Source organism: Rutidosis leptorrhynchoides, chromosome 8, assembly GCF_046630445.1.
Source record: "Rutidosis leptorrhynchoides isolate AG116_Rl617_1_P2 chromosome 8, CSIRO_AGI_Rlap_v1, whole genome shotgun sequence".
NCBI lineage: Eukaryota > Viridiplantae > Streptophyta > Magnoliopsida > Asterales > Asteraceae > Rutidosis > Rutidosis leptorrhynchoides.
The window spans coordinates 326,484,871-326,512,276 of NC_092340.1; the positions used below are offsets into that span (position 1 = coordinate 326,484,871).

At 34.8% G+C, this 27,406-nt stretch overlaps 2 protein-coding genes across 2 annotated transcripts; one reads left to right on the forward strand and one right to left on the reverse strand.

Annotated features, from left to right (window-relative positions):
* Positions 1-1,536: 1,536 nt before the first annotated feature.
* Positions 1,537-12,365, forward strand: LOC139864480 (uncharacterized). Its single transcript, XM_071853065.1, has 10 exons — positions 1,537-1,736; positions 2,487-2,672; positions 3,610-3,756; positions 3,854-4,225; positions 4,628-6,640; positions 6,765-6,937; positions 10,798-10,953; positions 11,031-11,265; positions 11,365-11,672; positions 11,993-12,365. Exons 1-10 carry the CDS (start codon positions 1,563-1,565, stop codon positions 12,288-12,290), a joined length of 4,062 nt encoding a protein of 1,353 aa, XP_071709166.1. The 5' UTR covers positions 1,537-1,562; the 3' UTR covers positions 12,291-12,365.
* Positions 12,366-15,280: 2,915 nt separating this feature from the next.
* Positions 15,281-26,418, reverse strand: LOC139864481 (lysine-specific demethylase JMJ28-like). Its single transcript, XM_071853066.1, has 16 exons — positions 25,989-26,418; positions 25,029-25,183; positions 24,705-24,807; positions 24,258-24,558; positions 23,934-23,994; positions 22,896-23,841; positions 22,499-22,783; positions 22,328-22,400; positions 22,131-22,216; positions 21,638-21,757; positions 21,511-21,555; positions 20,444-20,539; positions 20,222-20,279; positions 18,643-18,706; positions 18,110-18,181; positions 15,281-15,383 (listed from the first exon to the last, which is right to left on the reverse strand). Exons 1-16 carry the CDS (start codon positions 26,373-26,375, stop codon positions 15,281-15,283), a joined length of 2,955 nt encoding a protein of 984 aa, XP_071709167.1. The 5' UTR covers positions 26,376-26,418.
* Between the last annotated feature and the right edge of the window lie 988 nt (positions 26,419-27,406).

The window sequence follows — 27,406 nt, forward strand, 5'->3', positions numbered from 1 at the left end:
GTATTTTTTAGAAGATCTTGGGATCTTCAATAAGATGTAGCTAAATTTGATTTTCGTAATCATTTAATTTAAATTAAATTTCCGCTTTTTGTAAGAGAATTATGATTATGAAAGCTAAGCTACCACGTGTCGCCATAAGATGAAACAAAAGCAAATTCATGACCATCATCTGCCTCCGTGTCGTCTCTCTAAACCCCCCAAAGCCACTCCTTTTATCTCTCTTAAATTTTTATTTGCCATAATAATTCATAAACCACATAAACCCTCATTTCGATTTTGTTCCCGAGTGCTCAAAATCAAAACTTTAACACACTACTAAACTTATACACGACTCCAGATTATCAATTCAAAGCATCAAGTAAGTCAATTTTTAGACCATTCTTCTGTTAGGCTTGTCACTGTAAATTTTAACCGGATTTTTCGGATCTTGAAACGGATCTTTCGCATATTTGTCTGCAATAAATTCGCAGAAATACGATATTTTCGTCTGTATAACCCTAATTCATCATAAATCAGCAAGTGTTTGTATTGACTAAAGGTGATTTACTGTTTTAGTTTAGTGTTATTGATCCGACTGTAATCCTGCAATGGAGGTCCGAACTTTCATGTTTGAAATGAAGTTTAGGGTTATGGTTTTTGACATTCATGATGATGATGATGATGATAATTGAAATTCAGTTCAATAAAAAGAATATAAATAAAAATTAAAATAGTGAATTAAAAAATGAGTCTGACTGTAATTGGAGGAATAGATTTAGGTGTACTAACTCAACCTCGAGTGAAATACTACTATTACTACAAATCGTCGAAAACATTTGGATTTGGTGCAACGTTTCGACGATGGAGCCTTATAAGTCATAATGCACTAGTATTAAGAAGAAGAAGAAGCAATCATCAATTTATATCATATTCGTATTCACACGAGGACCATATATTTAGTTACTCCGATGAAACGAATGATAATGATAGCGATAATGATAATGATAATGATGATCGGATAAAGATAGGAGAGTGGACTCTGTATACATCTCCCACACCTTTTAATCGTTTTCTCAAGTTTCGGTGTCCATCTCTTAAATCCAATGATGATTATGATGACAAAGGACTAATTTATCAACAACAACAACAACAGCAAAAAGTAGTAAATGAAGACGTGTATTCGTATCAGAGATTATGTATCAACACCGAAGATGGTGGGGTGTTGTCGTTGGATTGGCCCGTCAATTTGGAATTGACTAACGATGTTCTCGATACCACTATTTTGATTATTCCGGGAGTCAACACACTCGGGAGTATGGAAGATAACGTCAAGTACTTAGTTTTTGAATGCTTTCTTAACAGAGGCTGTTTTCCGATTGTCATGAATCCGAGGGGTTGTGCTCGTTCGCCCGTTACTACACCTAGGTAATCTCTTAAAGAAACATTCAATTATTGGTTAATATTTATATATATTTATAAATATCATATAATAGGTTATGTGTAGGTTATTTACAGCTGCTGACAGCGATGATATATCCACAAGCGTACACTTCATAAACAAGACTAGACCCTGGACAACTTTTATGGCTGCTGGCTTAGGATATGGTGCTAATATGTTGACAAGGTATCTAGCTCAAGTGGGTCAGAACACACCTCTTATAGCTGCTGCGTGCCTAGACAATTTTTTCGATTTAAAAGCCGCTGACCAATCATCTCATCTGACTCAAGGCTTGATTAAAATCTTGCAATATAACAAGGTTACATGTTTATTATTTCTTTCATTCTTTATTTTTTCACAAATGCATAAGGAATGTTTTCTAAAGGAATGTTTTCTAATGGAATGCATCATACTCTTTACTCTCATCCAGAACAAACATATGCATCATGAATGTTTTGTCTCGACTTGTATACACGAACATATAAGGCACCAAGTTAAAGAATTTAGCATTACATCACTTAAGTTTAAGTATGTGATTACTTTTATTTAATGTATTAACTGCAAGATAGCTTCTTATTTGTTATAGCTTTGGTTTTAGACTCGTGTTAAAACACATACACACATATAACACCCTCCCACACCTTGCGTTGCTTCGATTATCAGCCACTAAACTTAAGCGATCAATGATCGTTCAGTTGTTCAAATATTCCAAAATTCTATTTGACCAATTTTGACCGACTATATTCAACTTTGACAAACTAAATCCTATTATGATCAATTGACCGATTAGTTAGAGGGATTTTGCAAAATCAAATCGACCTGCTTTTAAAAATGGAATAATCAGGGATTAATCAGGATTTTTACAACAGTGTGGATCATATAGTGAATATGTGAAAGGTTAATGAACTGTGCGATTGAAATGATAAACAAAATTACTTATTAATATCTATAGAAATGCAAGATATATTTATGATTTTTTATCAGACTTCTCTAACGTAATAAATATCAGCTGTTCCCGATGTTGTATCACTTCATAACAGCTCCTTGATGTATTTTTCTTTTCTTCCAGGAGCTATTTCAGGGTCGATTTAAAGGGTTTGATGTCGAGAAAGCTTTACAGGCTAAATCACTTAAAGATTTTGATGAAGCAATATCTATGGTATCATATGGATTTGATTCCATTGACGAGTTCTATGCGAGTTCCAGTACAACAGATATGATTGGCAATGTAAAGATTCCAGTTCTCTTTGTTCAGGTAATAATGTATAATATTTTATTGGTCTTTTTTATTAACGCTTATGAGTACATGACCACCTTATGACCTGAACCGTGCATGCGGACGTTGCTACATATTGATACTGCAGAAATATATGAAACATGTGTGTAAATAAGAGAAGGTTGAAGAGTATGTACTTCCACATGCATTTGGCTTTATATTATGTCTAACGTTCTTAAGTACTTGATACCATTTTTTTTTCGATTTGTGGGAATAGCTTCATCATCGAGTTGATGCTACCCAAGGTCGTAAAAGTCGCGAGTCGGGGACAAGTTCGGTCAGGAAGCCGTCGGGTCTGAGTCAGTCAAGTCGAGGACGAGTCGGGCATTGACCAACGTTGACTTTTAGTAATAAATAAATTGAACATATATACATTACACATAAATATATCAAACATAAAACATAAATATTTCAAACATAGATATATGGTCACAAGGTCTGATTTTACCTAACTTTAACTTTGACCGACTCAGACCCGACGGCCCGACTTTGACCCGAATTTTTAGCGTTGACCGAATTTAAGGCGTTTTCGGGCGAATCAGGTCGGGCTAGTCCCCAAACCGGCGCGTTGGCCGACTTTAACAATAGTCCTGCTACCTAATATATTAACGTATGATGTTGCTACTGATAAGTTTGATTTCTAGAATTTGTTTTGAAAACATGAGGGAAAACTAACTTGTAATGGTATTTTAATTACCATGTAAGCCATGTTTATTACATCTATTAATCAAGACCTTTGTAACTCCAATTTGGAATGCTGGAAAACTGGAAACATTATCATCTATCAGATATGTTTGTAATTACAAGATTAAAACTTTTCATTCCTTGAATTTATTTGCTTGTGAAGACAATATTGCATATGCAAATTGCTAATTTGCAAATATAATATATTTGACAACCTGATAATTTGTAACAGAACAACGCAGCACCATCTTTTTCCGTCCCGCGCAGCTTAATAGCGAAAAATCCATTAACAAGCTGGCTTATCTGCAAATTCCTGTCTGATGACAAACGCACTACCGTAACGTCTTCTGTTTCATGGTGTCAACAACTTGTTACTGAGGTAATTACTAATAAATATTCTACTTTACCGAACTTCCTATTTGGTTGTCGGTTATATTACAAATTATTATAATACATTTTTACTTGTCTACATTTAGTGGCTTACGGCTGTTGAACTTGGGATTTTGAAAGGCCGACATCCTCTTACGGAGGATTCCGAAGAATCAATCAATCCTTCAAAACGATTAAAACTGATTGCAAGTAAAGCATCCGATGTAAATAACAAAAGTAATCATCTATCGAACCTTCCCCAGTTATACGAGAATACGTCACAAATGCCTACGAGCGTAGATAAAAATATCAATGGATCGGTGGCACAAACTAACGTTGTAGATTCAACGGTAGTGAAAGAAATAGATGTCGAGCCTGTAAATAGTGAAACAGAGAAAGTGGTACCGGCTGCCGAAGTAGTGATGAATATGCTTGATGTAACGATGCCCGAAGCTTTATCTGAAGAGCAGAAATTAAAGGTAACGCCTGTGATTGTTTTTTTTTTTTTTACCTGAATATAATTAAATTGTCTATGAATCCCAAGGTTGCAAAAATCGCAACTCAGGGCGTACTCGGCCGGGGCTTTTTAGGGAGTACTTGGATGTTGACTAAGTTTGACTTTGACTGGTTTTAACTTTGTTTTGACCGATTCTCCAAGTAATCTTGAGTTTTGGCCAATTTTGACCGAGTTTTGACCGATTTTGAGAGTAATTTCAAGTTTTGGCCGAGTTTTACAGAGTTTTGACCGAGTACTTGCCGAGTACTCCCCGAGTTGCATAAACCGAGACTCCCCTAGTAATTCCTAGTTATGCAACACTGGTGACTCGTATCCCGTATGGATATATTTTTTATTGATTAATTAATGTGCCGAGTTCGGCCAGGTAAAAACTGCTGTTGCTCGAGGAGAAACCCTAATGAACGCTTTGCAAGACGCTGTCCCTGACGATGTTCGTGGAAAGCTCACCACTGCTGTAACCGCAATCCTGGAAAAACAAAAGAATACCGTAAATGCCCCTGATGTAAAATCATTATTATCAAACCAAGGAAAAAAGCCGAAAGCTCCCGAGGTTACTAAGAAAGATACTGCTATCTCAAATGACGCCAATACCGCTGCTACTAATAATGTTGCTTCTGAAATTCAAGCTCATACTCCGGGGACCGATGATAGCAGTCAGTCACAATCAGCAAGTCATCATGAAACATCGGCTAACAACAATCAAGATGCTGATACAAGTGCACAGGTTAAATCGGGACATGAAGATGAAACGAAAGTGGACGAGGATAAAAGAAAGAAAGAAGATAATGATGCACACATATCACCCGAAAAGATTGAAGAGAGTCAGTTGATGGTAAAAAAAGATGGTGAAAATGTGAAAAAGGACGAATCAAGTTCTTCACCGGCTGTTCCGATTAACGGCAGTTCTAATTCTTCGTCTTTTAGTGTTGATAATGACGCACAAATATCAACCGAAAAGATTGAAGAGGGTCAGTCGATGGTAAAAAAAGATGGTGAAAATATGAAAAAAGACGAATCCAGTTCACCGGCTGTTCCAGTTAACGGCAGTTCTAATTCTTCATCTTTTAGTGTTGATAATGACGCACAAATATCAACCGAAAAGATCGAAGAGAGTTCATCGTCTTCAGAGAATCAGTTGATGGTAAAAAAAGATGGTGAAAATGTGAAAAGGGACGAATCAAGTTCTTCACCGGCTGTTCCAGTTAACGGAAGTTCAAATTCTTCGTCTTTTAGTGTTACTCAAGCATTGGATGCGTTAACAGGGATGGACGATTCGACCCAAGTAGCGGTTAACAGTGTTTTTAGTGTAATTGAAGATGTGATTACTCAAATGGAAGAGAACAAAGACGATGAATCTGAAATTGGTGATAAGGATAAAGTTGACGACACAGATACAGACCCGAAGACCGTATCTGGTCTGCAACAGAACGAAGATGGAGAATGTAAGCTGATGATTGACCCTAAAAAGTTGCGTAACGCTTCAAGTAGCAAACTATCTGTAAATAATGAAGATGAAACTCTAGGTTTTAACAACACTCGTAAGCGTCCGTATAGAAACACTGTTGATCCGGATGATGCATCTGAATTATCTCTCGATTATGTTCCAGAAGAAGGTCAATGGAAGCTTCTAGAGCTAGAGCAATCAGGAAACGGTAGAAATAGTAATGCCTCCATAAACGTTAAAAGTCCTGTTGAGTGTAACATGATTGAACCAGCTTATGTAATATTAGATGAAGAAGGTGATTGTGGCTCAGTTAGAGAACACGAGAAGATCAGAACCGAAGATAAAATTGGTGATACTGCATTAGCAGTCAAAGAGAATATATTAAAAACGTTATCGGTTGAAGTTTTCCGAAAACTACAAGCAACTGACATGGAAGATATGACACCCGTGCTGAGAAAGGAACTAGAAGTAGTTGCAAATACGATTTCGCTGGCTTTAGTACATGGAAAACAGCAAATAATATATTTGGACGGTGAAAAAGTGGTGGGACCTGGTAATTTGCAGGCTGAGGATATATTAGATGTTGTGTCTTCAGCTGTTAACGGCACTGAATTTATGAAAGAAGTGATTCCAGTTGACGTCGTTGTATGTTCTATCCTAGCTTCTATGAGAAAAATGTTCAACAAATCTGCAGCAGATTCTATAGTAACCACCGATGTATGTATGGACACGCAGAGGGGAAATAAATTACAAGCGCGTTTGAATGCGTCTGATAAAATGCCGCTTGATAATGTAAACCAGAACGATGATTTGTACAGTGAAGATGATGAATATGAGGATAATCATGCGTCGAGTACCCTAGGAAGGGACACTGTCATGGCTGGAGCAGTTACGGCAGCCATAGGAGCATCTTCTCTATTCATACATCAGCAAGTAAGGATTCTGTTTCTGGTTCTGTATTCATACAGAGTTTATGAAATTGTGGTGAATGTATAAACTTATTTTTAATAAGAGATTAGTTTCATTGATGCTCAATTAAGTGTATACTTGCCTGTAGGATTCATTTAATGATGGACTAAAAAGTTCTTTCGAGAATCGTCATGAGGATAATGATGAAACGTCAAAAAATGGTGAGGGTAATAATATAGTAACGAGTCTTGCAGAGAAAGCCATGTCGGTTGCTGCTCCTGTAGTACCCATGAAGGAAGGTGGTCAAGTCGATCAAGACAGGTTTGTTTACAGTTACAGACGAGTGCTCATTTATAGAGACGCATATATATATATATATATATATATATATATATATATATATATATATATATATTGTGAGCGAGGCACTAGGATAATCTTGGGGTGGGATCCTGATATTGTTCAAGTGATGATTCTTGCTTCTTCTGATCAGGTTATTCATTGCCAAGTCAGGATGTTACAAGATAACAGAGATATGTTTGTTTCTGTTATCTATGCTTCAAATAATCACATGCATCGTAGGAGTCTTTGGCGGGATCTGTCAATGCATAATCGATTCGTTGGTCCTTATCCATGGGTTCTCTTGGGGGATTTTAATGCTTCCTTATATATTGATGACTCTTCTTCTGGTTCTTCTCGAATGACAATTGCTATGAGGGAATTCAAAGAGTGCGTCGATGATATTTGTGTGACTGATGTCAATCCCACTGGATTGCATTTTACATGGAATCAGAGGCCTAATTCCAACTCGGGCATTCTTAAAAAGATTGATCGTATAATGGCGAACGAAGCTTTCATGACCGAGTTTACCAACGCCTATGCCATTTTTCAACCGTACAGGATCTCTGATCACTGCCCATCGGTGTTGAAGTTTCCTAGTGTGATTTCTAATCGTCCAAAACCTTTTCGCTTCAGCAACTATTTAGTGTTTAAAGAGGAATTCAAGCAAATCGTGACTGATGGTTGGGGAGCGACTATTGATGGTCACAATATGTTCAAGGTGGTCAAAAAGTTAAGAAGTTTAAAGAAGCCCCTTAGAAAACTCATGTGGTCAAAAGGTGATTTGCACGATAATGTTATTCGTTGTAGAAAGGAGCTTGATGAAGCTCAGATTGCCCTGGATGCCAATCCTGCGGATGTGGTTTCTCGTGAGAATGCTAGTCGTGCTCTTAAACATTTTACAGAAGCAAGCTTAGAGGAAGAGAGGTTTTTAAAACAAAAATCTAAGATTGAATGGCTAAGAGTCGGTGACTGTAACTCTGGTTACTTTCACAAGGTGATCAAAGGTAGAACACACCGTAGTCGAATTCAGGCGCTGATAGATGGTGACGGTTGTATCATTGAGGGTCTAGCTGTCCCGAATAAAATTGTTGCTCACTTTGAGAATTTTCTTGGTACGGCTAATGTTTGCTCTCCTATATCACAACCTGCTTCCCTATTTACCAATCGGTTATCTGCTGATGTGGCTAACCATATGGTTCGTTCAGTAACGGCTACTGAGATCAAGGATGCGATATTTGATATTGGAGAAATTAAATCCCCGGGTCCTGATGGCTACACTTCTGCTTTCTTTAAGAACTCGTGGGAGATTGTTGGTTCTGATGTGGTTGCTGCGGTTGCGGACTTCTTTAATAATGGTCAGCTACTTACTGAATTAAATCATACTATTATTGCCTTATTGCCGAAAGTTGCAACCCCGGCGAAGGTTACAGATTACAGGCCGATCTCCTGCTGTAACGTTATTTATAAATGTATCAGTAAAATTATCACTAACCGCATTAAATCGAGTCTAGATATGTTGATAAGTGATAACCAGTCAGCTTTTATTCCGGGTCGGCGAATATCAGATAATATTTTGCTTACCCAAGAGCTCATGAAGAATTATCATCTTGATAGAGGTATTCCGCGTTGTGCCTTTAAAGTTGACATTCAGAAAGCATATGATACTGTCGACTGGAATTTCTTAGAGTCGATTCTGCATTGCTTCGGATTTCATAATACTATGGTGAAATGGATCATGAAGTGTGTGTCGACGACTTCCTTCTCTATTAATATCAATGGGGAGCTCCACGGTTTTTTCAAAAGTAAACGGGGTTTGAGACAAGGAGACCCGATTTCTCCTTATCTTTTTACTCTTGTTATGGAGGTGCTCTCGTTGATGCTAAAACGGAATATTAGCCGGGCAGGTGACTTTCAGTACCATCCTAAATGTAGTAAGCAACACATTGTAAATCTATGCTTTGCTGATGACTTGTTCTTATTCTCGCATGCTGATATCGACTCTGTTCGTATTATTTCCGATGCCCTTGAGGAATTTAAATCTTGTTCGGGGTTGGTGCCTAGTCTTCCTAAGAGCACCGCATTTTTTGCTAACGTTAGCCAGGTTGTAAAGCATCAGATTCTGGATTTACTCCCTTTTGAAGAGGGATCTCTCCCGGTTCGTTACCTTGGGGTTCCTCTTGTTTCTTCTCGCTTATTACATCGAGACTGTAAAGTTCTTATTGAGAGAGTGAAGCACAAGATAGATGATTGGAAAAATAAATCTTTATCTTTTGCTGGGCGTGTGCAACTTATCATCTCAGTGCTTTATTCTATGCAGGTTTATTGGTCGGGTGTTTTTATTTTGCCTGCATCCGTGATCAAAGACATCGAAAAACTGTTAAGGGGTTTCTTGTGGTGCCAAGGGGATATGAAAAAAGGGAAGGCCAAGGTAAAATGGTCTGATTTGTGTCTTCCGAAATCTGAAGGAGGTCTTGGGTTTAAGAGCCTTAAAATGTGGAATGTTGCTCTCATGTCTTACCATATTTGGAGTCTTATTGCAAATAAGCAATCCCTTTGGGTTAAGTGGGTGCATTCTTACCATTTAGTGGGGCGCCATTTTTGGGAGGTTGATGTTAAATCTACCTCTTGTTGGAGCTGGCGAAAACTTCTTAGCATTCGAGGTATCATTCGGCCGTTTATTAGACATATTATCGGGAATGGCCAATCAACTTCTGCTTGGTTCGATTGGTGGTGCGAACATGGCCCGTTGGATCTTAAGATTTCTAGACGCCAAATTTTTAACGCGGGTTTTGATCACAATACTCGAGTGTGCAGTTTGGTTAATGACACAGGGTGGACATGGCCATCGGAATGGGGTCAGATTATTCCTTTCGATACTTCTATCTCATTGTCTCATGATCATGATTTTATGAAGTGGATCGATTCGGATGGTGTTGCTCATCAGTTTTCGGTTGGATCTGTCTGGCATTCGATTAGGCCAAAAGCTCCTGTTGTCCCATGGTTTAATCTTGTTTGGTCCCCTCATTGCATTCCCCGTCACGCGTTTCTGTTATGGCTTGTCATGGGTCAGAAACTGAAAACTCAGGATAGGCTTCGCTCGTGGGATTTACAACATCATAGGGGGGCTGTGGTGTGCTCGTTATGCAACATGGTTATGGATTCTCATGATCATTTATTTTTTGAGTGTGCTTTCTCGTCGCAGGTTTGGTCCAAAGTGCAGCCTTTAATTCCGATTCCTATTAATTCTTCTAGCTGGAAGTTGGCTCGTGATGTGTTATCGCCAGTTGCTCACAAAAAAGTGGCCCGTGTTGTCGTTTCCAAGCTTTTGTATGCTGCTGCTATATATTTTCTGTGGCAAGAGCGAAACAATCGGATTTTCAAAAGACCCAAACGTTCAAGTGATCAAGTCTTTGATGTCATTTTTTCCACTGTTCGTTTAAAGTTGCTTTCGATCAAGTTTAAAGATTCTCCTCAATCGCAGCTTTTAAAGGATACATGGAAGATCCCATAAGCTGCGCTTGTTTGTGCTTGCTAGTGTTCTAGCTGTTTATTAGGCCGTGTCTGGTTGTTTGTTTGGTTTGCTCGAGCCTGCGTGCTTGTTGTTTTGGTTTTGCGTTTGCTGGTCTTTTATGGTGGTTTTGAGGCTTGTCTCTTAACCTCTAACTTATTTTGTTTCATTCTTTATTCTTTTATAAAATTCACCGGGTATAACCCTTTACCCAAAAAAAAAAAAATATATATATATATATATATATATATATATATATGTGTGTGTGTGTGTGTGTGTGTGTGTGTGTGTGTGTGTATGTTTTAACCAAATTTTATCCTTGTTTGGCTAGGCTGGTTGCACTGCTGACAGACTTGGGTCAACGAGGTGGCATTTTGAAACTGGTGGGTAAAGTAGCGTTACTTTGGGGCGGAATACGTGGTGCCATGAGTTTGATCGGGAAGCTCTTTACCTTTCTACGCCTTTCTGAGCGTCCTTTGCTTCAAAGGTATATAGTAACTCTGGAAGTATTATTTTTTGATTATATGCAATTATAATTCTTTTGATTTTATTTCTTCGCATTAGGATTTTGGGGTTTGTCTCGTTGGTGCTAGTATTGTGGACCCCAGTTGTTGTTCCGTTGCTTCCAACACTCGTACAAAATTGGGCATCACATAGCTCCTCAAAATTTACAGAGCTTGCTTGCATAATTGGTCTTTATACTTCAATTACGGTACTGGTTGTGTTATGGGGCAAAAGAATTAGGGGTTATGAGGATCCACTTGAGACATATGGGCTGAAATTGACATCAGCAACTCAGGTATCATCTTTTTACTTATTATAAAATTAGAAAAATAGAAACCATAAATACATTTTTGTTAACTTTGGTTCTTTTATGGTGTGTGGTTGTGTGTTGCAGATTCAAAATGTTGTATACGGCTTGATTGGAGGAGTGGTGCTTGTTATGTTGATACAGTTTACAAATGTGTTATTTGGTTTTGCGTGCGTATCATGGCATACCGTTCCATCTTTTACGGATGCCATTACAGTTCGCAAGATGTTCGGGGAGTTGTTTAGATATGCGGGTCAAGGGTTTATAATGACACTTTCGGTTGCTCTTGTTGAAGAGTTACTCTTTAGGTCGTGGTTGGCTGAAGAAATCGCGACTGATCTTGGCTATAATCAAGGAATAATACTTTCAGGACTTGCGTTTTCGTTATCTCAATGGTATTATTGCTATCTTTTTAAGTAATTTACACTTTAAAAGCTTCTGTTTATACCAAAGTAAATATTTTACTCCAATGCATAAATTTGAAGTTGTAGTAACTTATAGTTAATGTTTCATAAGTTGCATATAATTAAATCTCGGGTAAATGATGTAGCTAAACAAATGTTGGATACAAAAAGATGATATACCTTTGCTTTTACAATTTTGTATTACTTAAATTCAAGTGATTAAGTCAGGTTTTATTTATTTATTTACTTTTTCAAACGAATAGATATAGTGCATCGTTTATAATACGTTTATGGTTTGATTTGAATACAAGGTCACCGAAGGCAATACCAGGACTTTGGTTATTATCATTGGGCCTGACTGGTATCAAGCATAGATTACAAGGTAGCCTCTCCGTTCCAATTGGGTTGCGTACAGGGATTATGGCTTCTAGTTTTTTCATAAAAGAAGGCGGTTTTTTAATTTATCAACCGACTTATCCTTTATGGGTAACTGGTGGTGACCCGTTTCAGCCTTTTAATGGCATTGTTGGTCTCGCTGTGGCTTTATTATGGGCAATCAATCTTTATCCAAGAAAGCATCAAGAAAACACCAAGATTACCACAAATTGAGTGTAACATGGTTGGTGTAATTTTGGGTGGAAGAACAGTTTTTTTTTTGTTATTATACTGTAAAAAGAAGCCTGTATGTATGCATGTTTAAATCGAGTTTTTTGGACTGGACCTGCTTGTCAGAGCAGTATACGTACATGTAGATCGATATGACCATTTTAATAGTCATACATGTTGATGCTGTATATGTAAATTGTAAATCACTATTTTGTTATACACAAGTGCATCAATATATATACGTGTTAAAAGTGTAAAACCATTTTGTATAGTGGTTAGTCATGTCGATAAACCTGTGTTGTCGTTGAGCCTCTTTTTTTACATTATTTGGCATGGACATCACAGGGCAGAGGAGTAAGTCTGTTGATCAAATGTTTGTATCTGCTACTTCATGGATCATGAGCGAGCAGTGCCTTTTAATTTTTTATTTTTTTACAATTATCTTGCCAAATTGAAGACTGTTAGGTGTTGTTTGTTTTCTAAGGTATTTTGGTCTGAAAATCTGGGGACCAAAGATGTGACCTAAAGATTTGTATGCTGAATAGTGAAGACGGTTTGTTTTCATGTCTGCGAAATAACTTAATTATGTCTGCAACACTTAGAAGCATATTTCTAGGTCTGCAATTCAAACAGAATAAGACATCGTTTTATCTTATGTCTTTAGAAAGACAAATGGTCTACAGTAAAAACGTCCGCGAGGAAGTTGTGCCACCAAATCTTACTTTTATTGATCTCTCTTTAGTTAGCACGGAGGTCATGCATGTTTATAAATCTCTTTTGAAAGTTGTAGAAAGTATGTATCCTCCTACATCTCTTGCCTACGAGGTTGCAATAATCTATAATTGAGGATTAATATGCTAGAATCTTATAGGGATTAATTGGCCAAATTGAAGATTAATGATAATTGTACTCTATACATATAAATAACAAAATTCAACATTGCATAAATATAGATGACAACAATGACCATAAACAAATATGAACTTTAAGATATATAAACATGCATGTTCAATTGTTTAAATACTTAGCCCCGTTTGGTTCACGGAATCTGAGAATTTGATGTTGCGGTGACTCTTGAGGCAAGCCAAACTTTTAACTATTGTTTAAGTTGTGCTGCAAATATAAGCTCAAACCGGCTTCAGTTATGCTACAAATGGTTTTAACGATGAACAATATGGTAAATGGATCCAACTAAATCTGTTTAACCTGCCAGGGAGGAAAAGTAATTTTAATCATGTGTATGCGGCAAGGTTATTGGTTGCCAATTTCGTATTTTTAGTAGAAAGATTGATTCCAATCAATTTAAATGAAAGATAAGCAATGAATTATTAGCTTCTGTAGTTTAAAATGCAAGACAAACTGCGTTAGATAAAGCCCAATTTGACACTGAACAATGTAATCCATAACCAAATTAGGTTAGATATTTGGTTCCTTGTTGAATTCATGGGTTCTTATATGAACATGAAAACACACCAAAACAGATTAAAATTTGTAGCATCATGTAAAATTTTTTTAAGTCAAGTAGTCAACTGGCTAAATCATTATCAAAAAGAGTGAAATTATCGTGTTACTAAATTACATTCAATATTTCAAGTTTGATGTAGGAATTGGGCTTTCTAAACTTGGGCTTGCATGTTATGTACAAGAGCATATGGATCATTGTTATAGGCCTGCTTGGAGTATCATGAAGCCGAAGCCACAAAGAATACGGATGGGAATTGGTTGATTAATTAGTCAAAGAAAGCAAGGATAGAAAATAACAAATAAGGATTCTTTTATTTGTGTTTATCCATTTAGTTAATCTTTTATTATTTTAAGTTTATCCTTCATATCTTTTGATATCTTTTATTAGTTTAAAAAGTCTAGTTTGTTTTATCTCTTAGTTGTCCTATTATTTTAGCTATATATAGCTATATCGATGTAGAGGATTATGTTAGAGTTGAGTTTTGATAAATAATAAAAAAAGAAGACGCGAAGTTTTATTTTCAGCCGAGAAGGCTTTGTTTTATCTTTTCAATTTCTTGTTTGGCCATGATTTCTTCATTATTTGGTATCAGAGCTCAGGTTTTGGCCAAACAATGTTTCGTGAAAGTTATCGAGGAAGCTATTGCAGAATCGCCGATCGAGGCAGCGATGGAGATAATCGTAGACACGCCGAAAGAGGCAACGAAACGAAGACCCTCGAGACGTAGAAATTGAACGATTATATATGCGAATCGCCGAGTTGGAACTGAACCAACAACGATTCCCTGCGCACTACGATTCGGATAGAATCGATTCAGAATCCATTTATGATTCAGAACCCATCTATGATACAGATGGTGAAGATGGAAAATCCGTTTATGATTCGGAACCCATCTATGATACAGATGGCGAGAAGGAAGAGGAAGGTTATGAGTCTGAGGTTGCGGTCTTCAACACTCCAATTATTAATAAAGACACAAATATGTCAAATGAAGACGTTACAATTTTCTTCCATGAAGATGCTAATGTTTTTATGAAAAGTGATTTGGAAAACACTCGTGTGGTTCTCGAGGATCGGTTATATGTTTCGGTGATTAACGTTATAGACTCAAGGACGAGTCTTCTCGAAGAAGGGGAGAATGATGTAGGAATTGGGCTTTCTAAACTTGGGCTTGCATGTTATGTACAAGAGCATATGGATCATTGTTATAGGCCTGCTTGGAGTATCATGAAGCTGAAGCCACAAAGAATACGGATGGGAATTGGTTGATTAATTAGTCAAAGAAAGCAAGGATAGAAAATAACAAATAAGGATTCTTTTATTTGTGTTTATCCATTTAGTTAATCTTTTATTATTTTAAGTTTATCCTTCGTATCTTTTGATATCTTTTATTAGTTTAAAAAGTCTAGTTTGTTTTCTCTCTTAGTTGTCCTATTATTTTAGCTATATATAGCTATATCGATGTAGAGGATTATGTTAGAGTTGAGTTTTGATAAATAATAAAAAAAGAAGACGCGAAGTCTTATTTTCAGCCGAGAAGGCTTTGTTTTATCTTTTCAATTTCTTGTTTGGCCACGATTTCTTCATTAAAGTTGCTCAAAGATGGACTCAGATTCAGTCCAGTAACACATCTGTACCAAGAAACCAAAGCCGCAAAAAAAACCTGTTTCCTTCATTCACATCCGGGAACTCATTTGCAAGATTTTGTATTGTTGTTAACATTCTTCGGGTATACAGTTTTTAGGCAGCCTTGTTGGAAGTTCACTTCATCAAAAGACAGAGCCATATCAAAACCGTTGTAGAAACTTAACTGGAAAAAAAAAAAAACGAAAAATTCGACACCAACTAAGCATATAGAATTTGTGCATATGCAGTTATTAATTGAGTGGAAATGCTGAAATTCAAGTTATCAAAAACTGAGATGCATTGGTTAAGTGCACCAGAATGTATCGAAATAGGTCTGACCATCATAGTGTGTAGTTCGATACATTTTGAAGCACTTAATCCATAACAAAATCAATCGAAAATCTAAATAAAAGAAAGACAAACCAATATATCCCAGCTGTAAAAGCCTTTTGCTTATTATATTTAGCCTCGTCTATTTATTTTGCCTTAGAGTCAAAGGGTTATAATGACTTGTCTATTTGCATAATCGAATATTGGCCAATTCTAATCGCCCAATCCTGTGCCGCCAATGACCTCATTTTCATGGAACATAAAGAAAAAGGAATGGGAGATACCGCTCACATCTTACAAGAGTTTATTTTTAACTTTTGACTTTAAAGCGAGTTCCATTTAGTTTAGACTTTTAGAAATTCACACAAAAAATTTCTCCTTCCTACGAAATAGTTGACATGTGCATCAAACAATGAAAAAGACAATCAAAACTACGTTTTGTTTTCAAGGTTGTCTACCCGCCTACATCTGAGTAAAATATATTCCCCTTCCCCGGGTAGCTTAAACTGAAAAAACCTTATTTAATGCTTTTTAAAGGGAGCTTTCAGTATTTGAATACAAAAGGCAAGTCACTAAACCATATATATATATATATATATATATATATATATATATATATATATATATATATATATATATATATATATATAAGGGGATAAGTAAAATGAGATTTTTATATCTTTTACATTAGAGCTCCAATTTAAAAAAAAAATAAAAATTCCGTAATCTACTGACATTGTGTAGATTCATAAATTTTTTTTTTTTTTTTTTTTTTTCAACAGGAGCTTAAAATGCACCTAATGCATGTTAACGTTTTTTGAGTTTTTTTTAGGATTTAGCTCGATTTAGAGTTTAGGGTTTAGGGGTTAGGGGTTAGGGTTTAGGGTTCCGTAAACCCTCAACCCTAAACCCTAACCCCTAAACCCTAAACTCTAAACCGTTCGTTTAAAAACTCGTTCTAAAACCCTAATTTCTAAACCCTAAACCCTAATTTCTAAACCCTAATTACAACCCTAAACCCTAACCCCTAAACCCTAAACTCTAAACCGTTCGTTTAAAAATTCGTTCTAAAACCCTAATTTCTAAACCCTAAACCCTAATTTCTAAACCCTAATTACTAAACCCTAATTACTAAACCATAAACACTGTTTTTTTTTTATCAAGTCATTTTTTCTTTGTTTTTTTGTTAAGATGCATCTGCTGCATGAAAGGCAGTTAACATGCATCAAAACAGCGGATAACATGCATCAGATGCATCTTAACGCTCCAGTTGAAGAAAAAAAAATAAAAAAAATTCTGAATCTGCACACTGAAAATAGATACCAGCAATTTTTTTTTTTTTTTAAATCGGAGCTGTAGAACTCGAGATATAAAAATCACAAAATCACTTATCCCCTTATCCCACTTATACCCACTTAGTGGTAGGATCAAGAGGGAAGTAACCAATCGGGGGAAGCGGGGGGAAGCAAAAACTTTTTTGTTTTTTCGTTTTTTGAAAAAACTTTGTTCACGAACATTATAGATGGGATGAAAATGTGAACATTTAATAAAGACACTTTGTGATAAATGTTTTTATTTTGGCGGGAAAACGCTCGAAGAAGTAATATATAACAATTATCGTATTTTTCGAGCGTATGTTGAGGTTTTAGCTATTAGGGTTTAGATATTAGGGTTTATAGGGTTTAAATATTATGGTTTAGAAATTTAGGGTTTAGGGTTTAGATTTAGAGTTTAGATTTAGGATTTAGATTGAGTTTTTAACACGAACGGTTTAGAGTTTAGGGATAAACCCAAAACACCAAACCCTAAACCCTAAACTCTAAATCGGGCTAAATTTTACTTCACAAAACATGAAGAAAAAAAACGTTCACATTCTTCACGAACAATATTATCTTGTAAGAACAATATTATCTTGAATGTTATTTTTGTCGATCGTTTTCCCGCCTAAATAATAACATTCATCACGAAGTGTCTTTTCTAAATGTTCATATTTTCGTGTGATCTTGATGCCGGAAAAAAAAAATTCCAAAAAAAAAAAAAAACAAAAAATTTTGCTTCCCCCCGCTTGGTTACTTCCCCATTGATCCTGACCCTATATATATATATATATATATATATATATATATATATATATATATATATATATATATTATCAACAGCACAAAGTTCTAACCGTATCTCTGTGAAGTCAAACCAACACCTGAAAAGGAAACGGAAGGTAAGTGAGCGGTACTGAATACTCAAACGGTCAAAAAAGGCACTTCACCTCAACTTAATCACAGTATGTGTTATTTTAAGCATATAATAAATGTGTGCAAAATGAAACATAGTTAAGAAGGTAACATGATGGTAAGTGACTAAAATATATTCAACATACACGTTCTTATTTAGTTTTTATTACCTTATGTTCCATGCAGAATCACCCGCAACACCTGAAAGAAAAGTTGGGGAAAGTAAGAGACACAGAGGCCACCTAAGTATTCAGGTTAACTTTTGTGTATATAAAAATAAAATAAAATATAAAAAATAAACACATTTTCTCCATCGATGTTTTTGGCGGGAATAAATACAACTGATACCATATACACACTTTGGTCCCCTATAAAGTACTTACTATCCAAATACGTTAATACGTTAACCATTTAACTAAAATTCACAAATTTCTGACTTGCTGTGAACATCAGCCACATTACTTTATCATTTTGAAACTATAAGTAGGCCGAAAGGTCAACACTGGAAGTAGAAAACGAGGTTGATTGACAATAACCAGATTATTTGTTTAATCAAAACAAATGGTAGTATAAAAACTAAAATCATGAACTTTATATGTTACATATAAACTGTTCCTAAGAATTTTGTCACGAGTTTAATTAAAATACATGAACATTATGGTTCAGAATCCGTAAGTAATAATATTATCATTGCAAAACTTACCTTGCACCAGTGCAATAATCAAGCTTTTTCAAGGACGTAAAAGGTCTTCTACTTGTTGCTGAAACTTCACACGTTATCAAAGTTACAACGTTGAGTAAAATTAATGGTAACATAGAAATTTAATAATCAAAATCATCATAGTTGCACATTCCTAAAATTGTGTGCCGGTTTCTCTATTGGACAATTATTTTTTGACGGATGGACTATTCAATAATGAGTTACATCTAATCATTATAGTAAAGGGATCAAAAGGGATATCAATTTATGCAGTTACATAAATTAGGATATAAACACTAGTTTTGGTAATCTACATGTGCTATCAGCACATTCTTATCAGTGTTGTATAAGTCAGCCGACTAGTCCTAAACTAGTCGGATTTGGAGACTAGGCTGACCCTATTAGGTGCAAGTCAGACGGTAAATGTCCAGGTTGGATTTGTTTGGTCAAAATTGGTCAAAGTCAAAGTTGGTCAACGGTTATCCCTAAAAGGTCCATGCCAAGTAGTCCCCGACTAGCGACTTTTACAACCTTGATTTTTATATATCATGCAACAAACCCATAAAAAGTAAAGATAAGTGCGAGCAAGTAGCATCAATGAATGCATAAATTTAACCTAATCATAAATTTAGTTCAAAATCAACTACAAACCTGGGGAAAAAAAAGACAAGGATAAGTAATTAATGCTAACTCAATAAATGTTCATTTCATTATATCATTTTGGGAAAAAATTAAATGCATTAATTCCGTAAACTAGGATTCGCTATGTTTGGTTCAGGTTAACTCATGACTTGTGAACATCTTCTAATGTACCTCTTATGCTTTCCGGAACACTTTGGTGGAGGCTTTGTCAATGGAACAAGAAAACCTATAACATGAAACTTATACTTATTAGATTAAAAAAAGAACAAACGTAAAGACAATAACTAACAATACATTAAACTGGAGAAAGGCATACATATTACAAAAATATTGTCATCGCTGATGTCACTATTACTATCCAAATTTCCACAGGGCAATAAATATGTTAATGCACAGATGTAAAAAAGTTTGTCCTTATATAAGAGGAGTCATGCACAAAAGCAAGAGTAACACTCGTTCAAACGTAAAATTCCTAAAATCCAACTAATATCCTCTGTATTCCACATCAGCATCATTAAACATTTTACACTTGGAGAGTAAGCCTAGCAATCACCGGCTAAAAAAGGAAAATAGCATATTTAGCTATATATCTTGTCATATAATCATAAATAAAATGTAATGTAACTATATCGCTACTTCAGGACATACGCAGCGTATATACATAATACACTGTCGGCAACAATCTATTTGAATGTTCTATAAGAGCACAGATAAATGGTACAGTCAGACATGTCTGTTATATTTCTATAACAGCAACTATATTATATTTATATTTTATACTATTAGTAATAGTATAGTATGTATTATCCTATTATTACAAAATATAATACGGAGTAAAAAGACACGGTGACAAACTTATCATGCACTAATGCAATACTTAGGATGTAATTGGTTCATACTATTGTCCAAGTACATCTTGTTTAATCATAGCAGAACTCACAATCAAAGTTCACAATGCTCATTTGATATAAACATGACGCATAACAAGAAACATTAAGCTACATAAACAATAAAAACCCAGAGTTTAAAGTACTCTAAATTTATTCACAGTCACTTTAAATTCTTTCAATTTAATTCTAAAGATATAATCCATATTCATCAAGCTTCAAAACAATAACTAACATTAGACAATCTCCAAATCGATTCACATAATACTGCTTACATAACATCCAGGTCTTGGGTAGATTCGGCAGACACTAAGAACCTTATTAGAGCACTGAAGCAGAGAATGCGGTTTGCCAATAATAGACGTAAGTACCTGTGAAAAAAACTAATTACTAAAGATACAATCAGTAGAGAATTTTACCGGATTTTTAGTGCAATATTTATATATGTTTGTACGTGTAAAATTGTACTTCCATTCATTAATGGTTTGAAATGACTTTTATGACAACAATTATTAACCAAACACTCACATAGAATTTATTTTCAATATTCATAACCCATAAATAGATATCTTACATCAGACGAACAAGATTTCTAACCAAAATAAAAATTTATTCATTATTTTGGACATCAGTTTGGGGTCACTCAGGGGAACTAAACTACCCACGCGTTCATCTCCCGCAGGTGCATAACCCGCTCCCAACTACTGCCCTAGAGGAAACCCGGACCAATCCAAGGGCATGGCCGGTAAACACCCCCCTCCCCCCCCCCCCCCCCAGCCCCCGCACTAAGCGAAAGGCGATCTGGGTGGATAGTGGATACTTCACGTCAAGTATAACATTGAGTGCAATGTTGCAGCCCAGCGGAGTCGAACTCCTGACCTCTCAACCTCTCGCTAAGAGAGGCAGGCCACTACAGTTGAGCTACAACTCAATGTTAAAAAATTTGATTCATTTTCTTCATATTTACATAGTTAATTGTCCTATATATCCATATTTATACGTTTCAGTTTTATAAAATTCAATCAATTGATCGCCAACATTACCCCAGCGTGTTATATTCATTATAGTAGCAAACGCGCCAATCATTGATAGCATTATGACAATATTTTGAACGATTTTGATTCATAACTTCAAAACAACTTAAAATGCAAATGTAATAAGCATGAGACAGCAAGAGGCTATAAAACTACCACAAACAGTTTAAACTTTATAAACTACCAGAGAAAGAAAAAAAACATATTACATTCAGAGTTTTTAAGGGTCCAAAGCAACTATGCACAAGCCAACCAATCTTCAAACAAAAGAAACAACTTACTACGTTTCAGAAACCTCACGTAATTACTTCATCAACTACCGCCTTCATTCGTTTAATCACCATATTCTTAACCTGAAAAAACAACTTACTTAAATTAGAAATACTCATCACAAAACACAGTTCAATAAAGAATAATGTGTCATAATGATTCTACCTGAACCCTATGCCATTTGGCTTGATGGTTTACAGGTAGTAGTCGAATTTCATCACAAACTTTAATGCACTCCGAAGCACTTTCGGGCGAAATGAACTCAACGACCACATTAACACACGACTGCATTGGAGTAAAAACATCTTAGTTCAAAATATTAGGCACTTAATATGAGAATCTAAGGTGTTGTTTGTTTTACAGCTTATTATATCTTATGTCTGCGCACCTGCAGACGTTTTCACTACAGACTGTTTGTTTTTCTAAAGACATAAGATAAATTAATGTCTTCTGTCCGCAATCTCGCGGACTTAAAAATATGCTTCTAACTGCAGACATGATTAAGTTATTTTGGAGACATAAAAAAAACAGTCTTCACTATTGAACATACAGATCTTTAGGCCATATCTTCTTTACAAACATGGTTCACAGATCTTCAGACAAAAACATCTTAAAAACAAACAACACCAATAGTAAACACATATACGTAGTAGTTTACCTTAATTTTCTTCATCTGATACGGACAACCAGTAGGTACGATTACAGATTCACCAATTTGTTGCTCAACGCTCCATGCTTCCACGTCTAATTAATAAATAAAGAAAAAAGAAAATATATTATGATTAATTATAACCCGTACATGAACTAAATTTATTTTATACTCCGTACTAACTTGTAAAGAGATAAAAGACTTACCATATTCCTCTTTAAGTCTCCTCTTTGCAAAATCATTTAAATAGAAAATTTCATCAAAAAGTGGATGAACAACCTGTATGACAATAAAAAATAAGTACCTATTACAATAATACTATATAGATTATAAGTTAATTATAATTATAATTTAAAAATAAACAAAGTTATCTATACCTTTTTGGGCGAGGCATAACGGGTGCTAATAAGCTCATCGGAATACTTTGTAAGATACTCTACAATCTTTGGTACATCTTCTCTTCGGTAAATATCCCATCGGGCCCCACCCGTATTCATACTTTGAGATAAATCTTCATCATCTGATTCTTCATCACTTTTTTCATCAAACTTTTTCGAAGTTTTAAGTTTATCTTTTGAATTGTATTCATTCATCAAAATATTCACATCATTAAGTACCGTCTCCGGTAATGGATGCGCAGTCGCATTTACAAGAACATTAACCTGAAGTTCATCAAGAAAGTTTATTACTTTAATAAATTTTTCAACATATGATAATAGAATTTTTTTTTTTTTTTTTTAAATTGATGACAAAATAAGTAATTGAGAAACTTACCACATCATGAGCATGCAAACGTAAATTCGACACGACATCCGCATCGATTGAGTCTTCAAATCCACCATGCGAGATGTGAACATAAAATCCCAAAATAGATTTGTTATCTTCATCTCGATTATTCGCAGCAAGATTATATGACCCCGTTATCGGATTAAAATACTCCTGAATCGGAAGATTTTTCATGATAACATCATAATAACTCGGGAAATTGTCTTGAAGAAACCCGCCAGGTAACCTAAGTTCGAATTTTACAAACTCTTTCAAAACATTCTTGAATTTTACAAACTCTTTCAAAAGACTCTCAGATTTACCCCTCGAAATTATTCGTTTACTTCCAAAATTTACATCCAACCAGTCACCTACGCCTTTTACGGGGCCCACTTCACTAAACTTTGCGCTCTTTTTAAGATATTCGCATAACAAGAAACCGAAATCCCAATTTAAATCTTTGAAAACCACATTCAGAATAATAACGGGCTTTCCTTTTCCCCAATGACTAACAAAATGCTCAAGATTCATATCCATAAACTCTTTTTTAGTACAAAATCTTAGACCCGAAATATTATCATCATCACATAATGAACAAGTAGACGATGTAGTTAACGCGTAACCGTCTTTTTTAAACGTATTATCACGTTCCGTTATAAGTTTTGCATTGTCTCCAACAATTTTAGCGAAACCGAGTGGAGAAAAAGACGATAAATTTAAAATACCGTCACCGCAACCGCCTAAATTCTTTGGCGGGCACGTTATACTACCGTCCGAACCTAAATTCCAAGATACGTTTATTGATTTTTTGGTTCGTACGCATCTTGTAGTTTTCAAGTTTTTAAGACGCGTATGTATGTATCCGTTTCGATAGTCTTCACAGCAACTTAAACAGAAAATGTAACCGCAACGATCGCAGCTTCTTTGAACAACTGTAATACAACCTTTGCAAAAACTGTATAAACAAATAGATATAAGTCATGATTTAAAAATTTAAAAAAAAAAAAAAAAAAACAAGAGTAACTTAAAGATTAGTTGTAAACATACCTGCATTCCTTATTCCGAGGGTATTTCGGATATTGAACTTTTATCTGGTTATAACTTTTTCCTGCATTAAAAAAAGCTGTAACCGTATGATTGTAAATACAGAAGAACGACAAGAAAAATCCAGTCTTATTCAATAATTAAAGTTAATTAATAAGGTAATAATCTGGTTTCAATAATCATATTTAATATTAATATATAACACATTATTGGTTTATGAAATTGAAATTGAAAGATAAAAGTGTTTCCAGCTCAACCCAAAGCAACTTATTTTAACCATCCTGACCCGGCCATTTTACCACCCTTTAAATAAAAAGGGCAACTTACCTCTATCGTTAGCTTCAGTATCCAACTCATTCATAATTTCATGATGCATCTTTTCGATAACTGGAAGAAGCTCCCCGATTATGTGAAGTCGTTGACTTTTGTAGAGCTTGTTTTCGCGATTGCAAACGTTCATCTCATTTTCTGAATCACGAGTCACATCCTCGTTAACTTCATAAATAACTGGCTCCCCCATTATGTGAATTCGTTGACTTTTTTCCTCGTTTTCGCGATTGCAAATATTGATCTCCATTTCAGGATCGCAAAGACTCACATCCTCGTCAACTTCATTAATAACTGGCTCCTGAATCAAGAACATAAATAGATTATTTTAATGAAACCTAAATTAACGCATATATTTTTTTTAAAAATAAACCAACATATATAATAATAATAATAATATAATATAAATTTAAATTTATATAATAATAATATAATAATAATAATAACCTTTGTTTTGGCATTTTTAGGTTTTGCTTTGGTGCAAGCTTGGCAGGTGCATTCACCTAGGCATACTGGACACTCTCTCATGATTGTGTTCTTACAATGAAACCTAAATTAAAAAATTAAAAAAAAAATAAAAAAAACTTTAAATTATATAATCAAATAAACTCAAAATGGTAAAATTCAACTTTAATTATTGCATCTAGTCATACAACGGATTAATAAGTTATGCCCGAATCTTTAACTCTAAGATCAACATATGAGCTGAGATTCATATAATCTAAGCATTAGTCGTAATTTTTTAAAATCATACAAGGGTAAAAAAACTACCTTCTGTCGATACAATCTTCACAAAAATACTGTTTTTTGCATGTTGAACACTTGACAAGAACTCGATAGCTACTAAGACGGCACCAATGGCACTTGTTGTTGATCTTCTTCTTCACAGTTGCTTTTACATTTTGCTTGTTATTACTTGGTAACCTCTACACGCATAAACAAAAAACAGTAATAAAAAAACACTAAACTAAAAAATTTATATGAGCAAAAAACAACAATGTGAATATGTACAACCAAGTTTTAACAACTTGTGTGATGTAGAATACAACGAGCTTTCGAGATATATAAATTTTTTTACCAAAAAGACACCACATCAATGATTAAGTTACATGAAAAAAAAGCATCATATCATGAATCATGAATTCACATAAAAAAAACATCATATTGTGTTGAATATAAGCACATGAAACAATTTGCATGCAAATTTAATACTTGTTCATGAAGGATAACAAGAATTTTGTAAAGAGACAAAAAGTCCAGTCCTATGATTCAACCCACCCCTCAAGTGAACCCACTTTGACACGTTACCCCAACCGACCTGGCCAACATAGTTACCCAACCAACCCGCCCAAATTGTTACCCAACCCAACCCACCCAATCTGAACTGTGACCCAACCGTCCCCATTACCCAACCGACCCGTTGCCCAACCCCCCTTCCCCCCTTTCTTGACCAGCCCCATAAAAATTACCCCTTTTGGCAAACCCTAAAAATTAAACAATTTTGCCCACCACCAAATTTGGTTTATGAAATTCAACCTAAAGCAAATTAAATTGGGCAAAACTGAAGTTTCTCCACTAAAACAATTTCCCACATAAAAAAAAAAAATGAGCATTAAATATAATAAAATCATATATCATATTTCGTATCATATCACATATATAAAAAAAAATTAATAATAATAATAAAGTATTAATTAGCTATGAAAGAAAAAGAAAAAGAAAAAAAACAACCTTCACTGGGCTTTCAGGAATTGAACTTGAACCACACCCAAAATTATCATCAATTTTAGGTTCTTTTGCAACAACAACATCATCAGATGCTTCTTCTTCACTCCTCATTCTCTTATTACCAGCAGCCCTTGTTCTTGGCAAGGGTAAATCGGTAATTTCACCCACATTAGACCCTGGTTCAAGCTCTTGTGGTTCAACTTTAGGGGTAATACTTCTTCTAGCTCTCTCAAATTTCAAATGATCAGGCACAGGCTGCCTTTTCTTCCTCAAAATCCCTTGTGTTAAATGTCTTTCACAATACCCTCTTCCTTCAACAACAGACAACTTACACCTCCACCCTCTTCCGTCGTTTCGTCTGCACCTTTCATCGTTGCTAAGTTCTGACATTGTTGTCACTAATTGAAGGATTTGAAGGAGGATAACAGTGAAAATGATGTGGGTTTTGAAGAAAGTTTAAAACTTTGTGAATGAATCGGTGAGAAAATGTGACAGTGAGGGACCCCCTTTTTATTTTGTTGATGATGTGATAATATTAATTACATCAATTTAATTTTATTAGGTTGGATTGGGGAAATATATAATTGGATTGTGAGTAATGGTAGTATGAATCATGTGAATGTGTATATATTATCTTATTTACTATTTACTATTTTTGGTATTTAGCTTTAAAGTTCCTTCTATTTTTATAAAATAAAGTTTGCCCAACATATTTGTAGTGAATTTATTATTATATTATTGTTTTACTAAAAGAAGATTAATGTATATTTTGAGATTTATATTGATTGTAGTATTGTAGGGGTGTTCAAAAGGGTTTGAAACCGTTAAATCGATTATCGAACTGAAATCAAATCAAAAAAACACTAAATCAAATTTGAAAAAATGGTTTCTGAATCGAGCAAAATCGAAACTAAATTTGAATTCAATTTTTCAGTTTTATTTTAAAAATTCTAAATTTGTTTAGCCGAATATAAAACTTAATTCAATGTATACAATACGTTAAGTTATTAATATTATTGTATACATATACAAAAAAAAATGATTTAAGTAGGTAACTTTATAAGTCATATTATGTTTACTAGAATTTAAAATCTTATTTGAATCTGTAATTTCATATTGTTTTAATAGTTCTATTCTCTCCGTATTTATTACTTTCACAATTTTAAGTCGACTTTCATTTTCAAGTCGATATATGTGTGTATGTATGTTGAATCAATAAAATTTTCGACAACTTTCTTTACTACACTTTTTATTGAAAAAATATATATATGACAAAGATATAGATGGTTTTAGTTTGTTCTTGGTTATTGTTTTTGTTTATTTTAATTTTAATAATATAATATATGTTATATTACGATATTCTAGAAACTTGAATCAATAAACGAGAGAACTAAAAAAAGATCCAAAACAACGAAAACTTT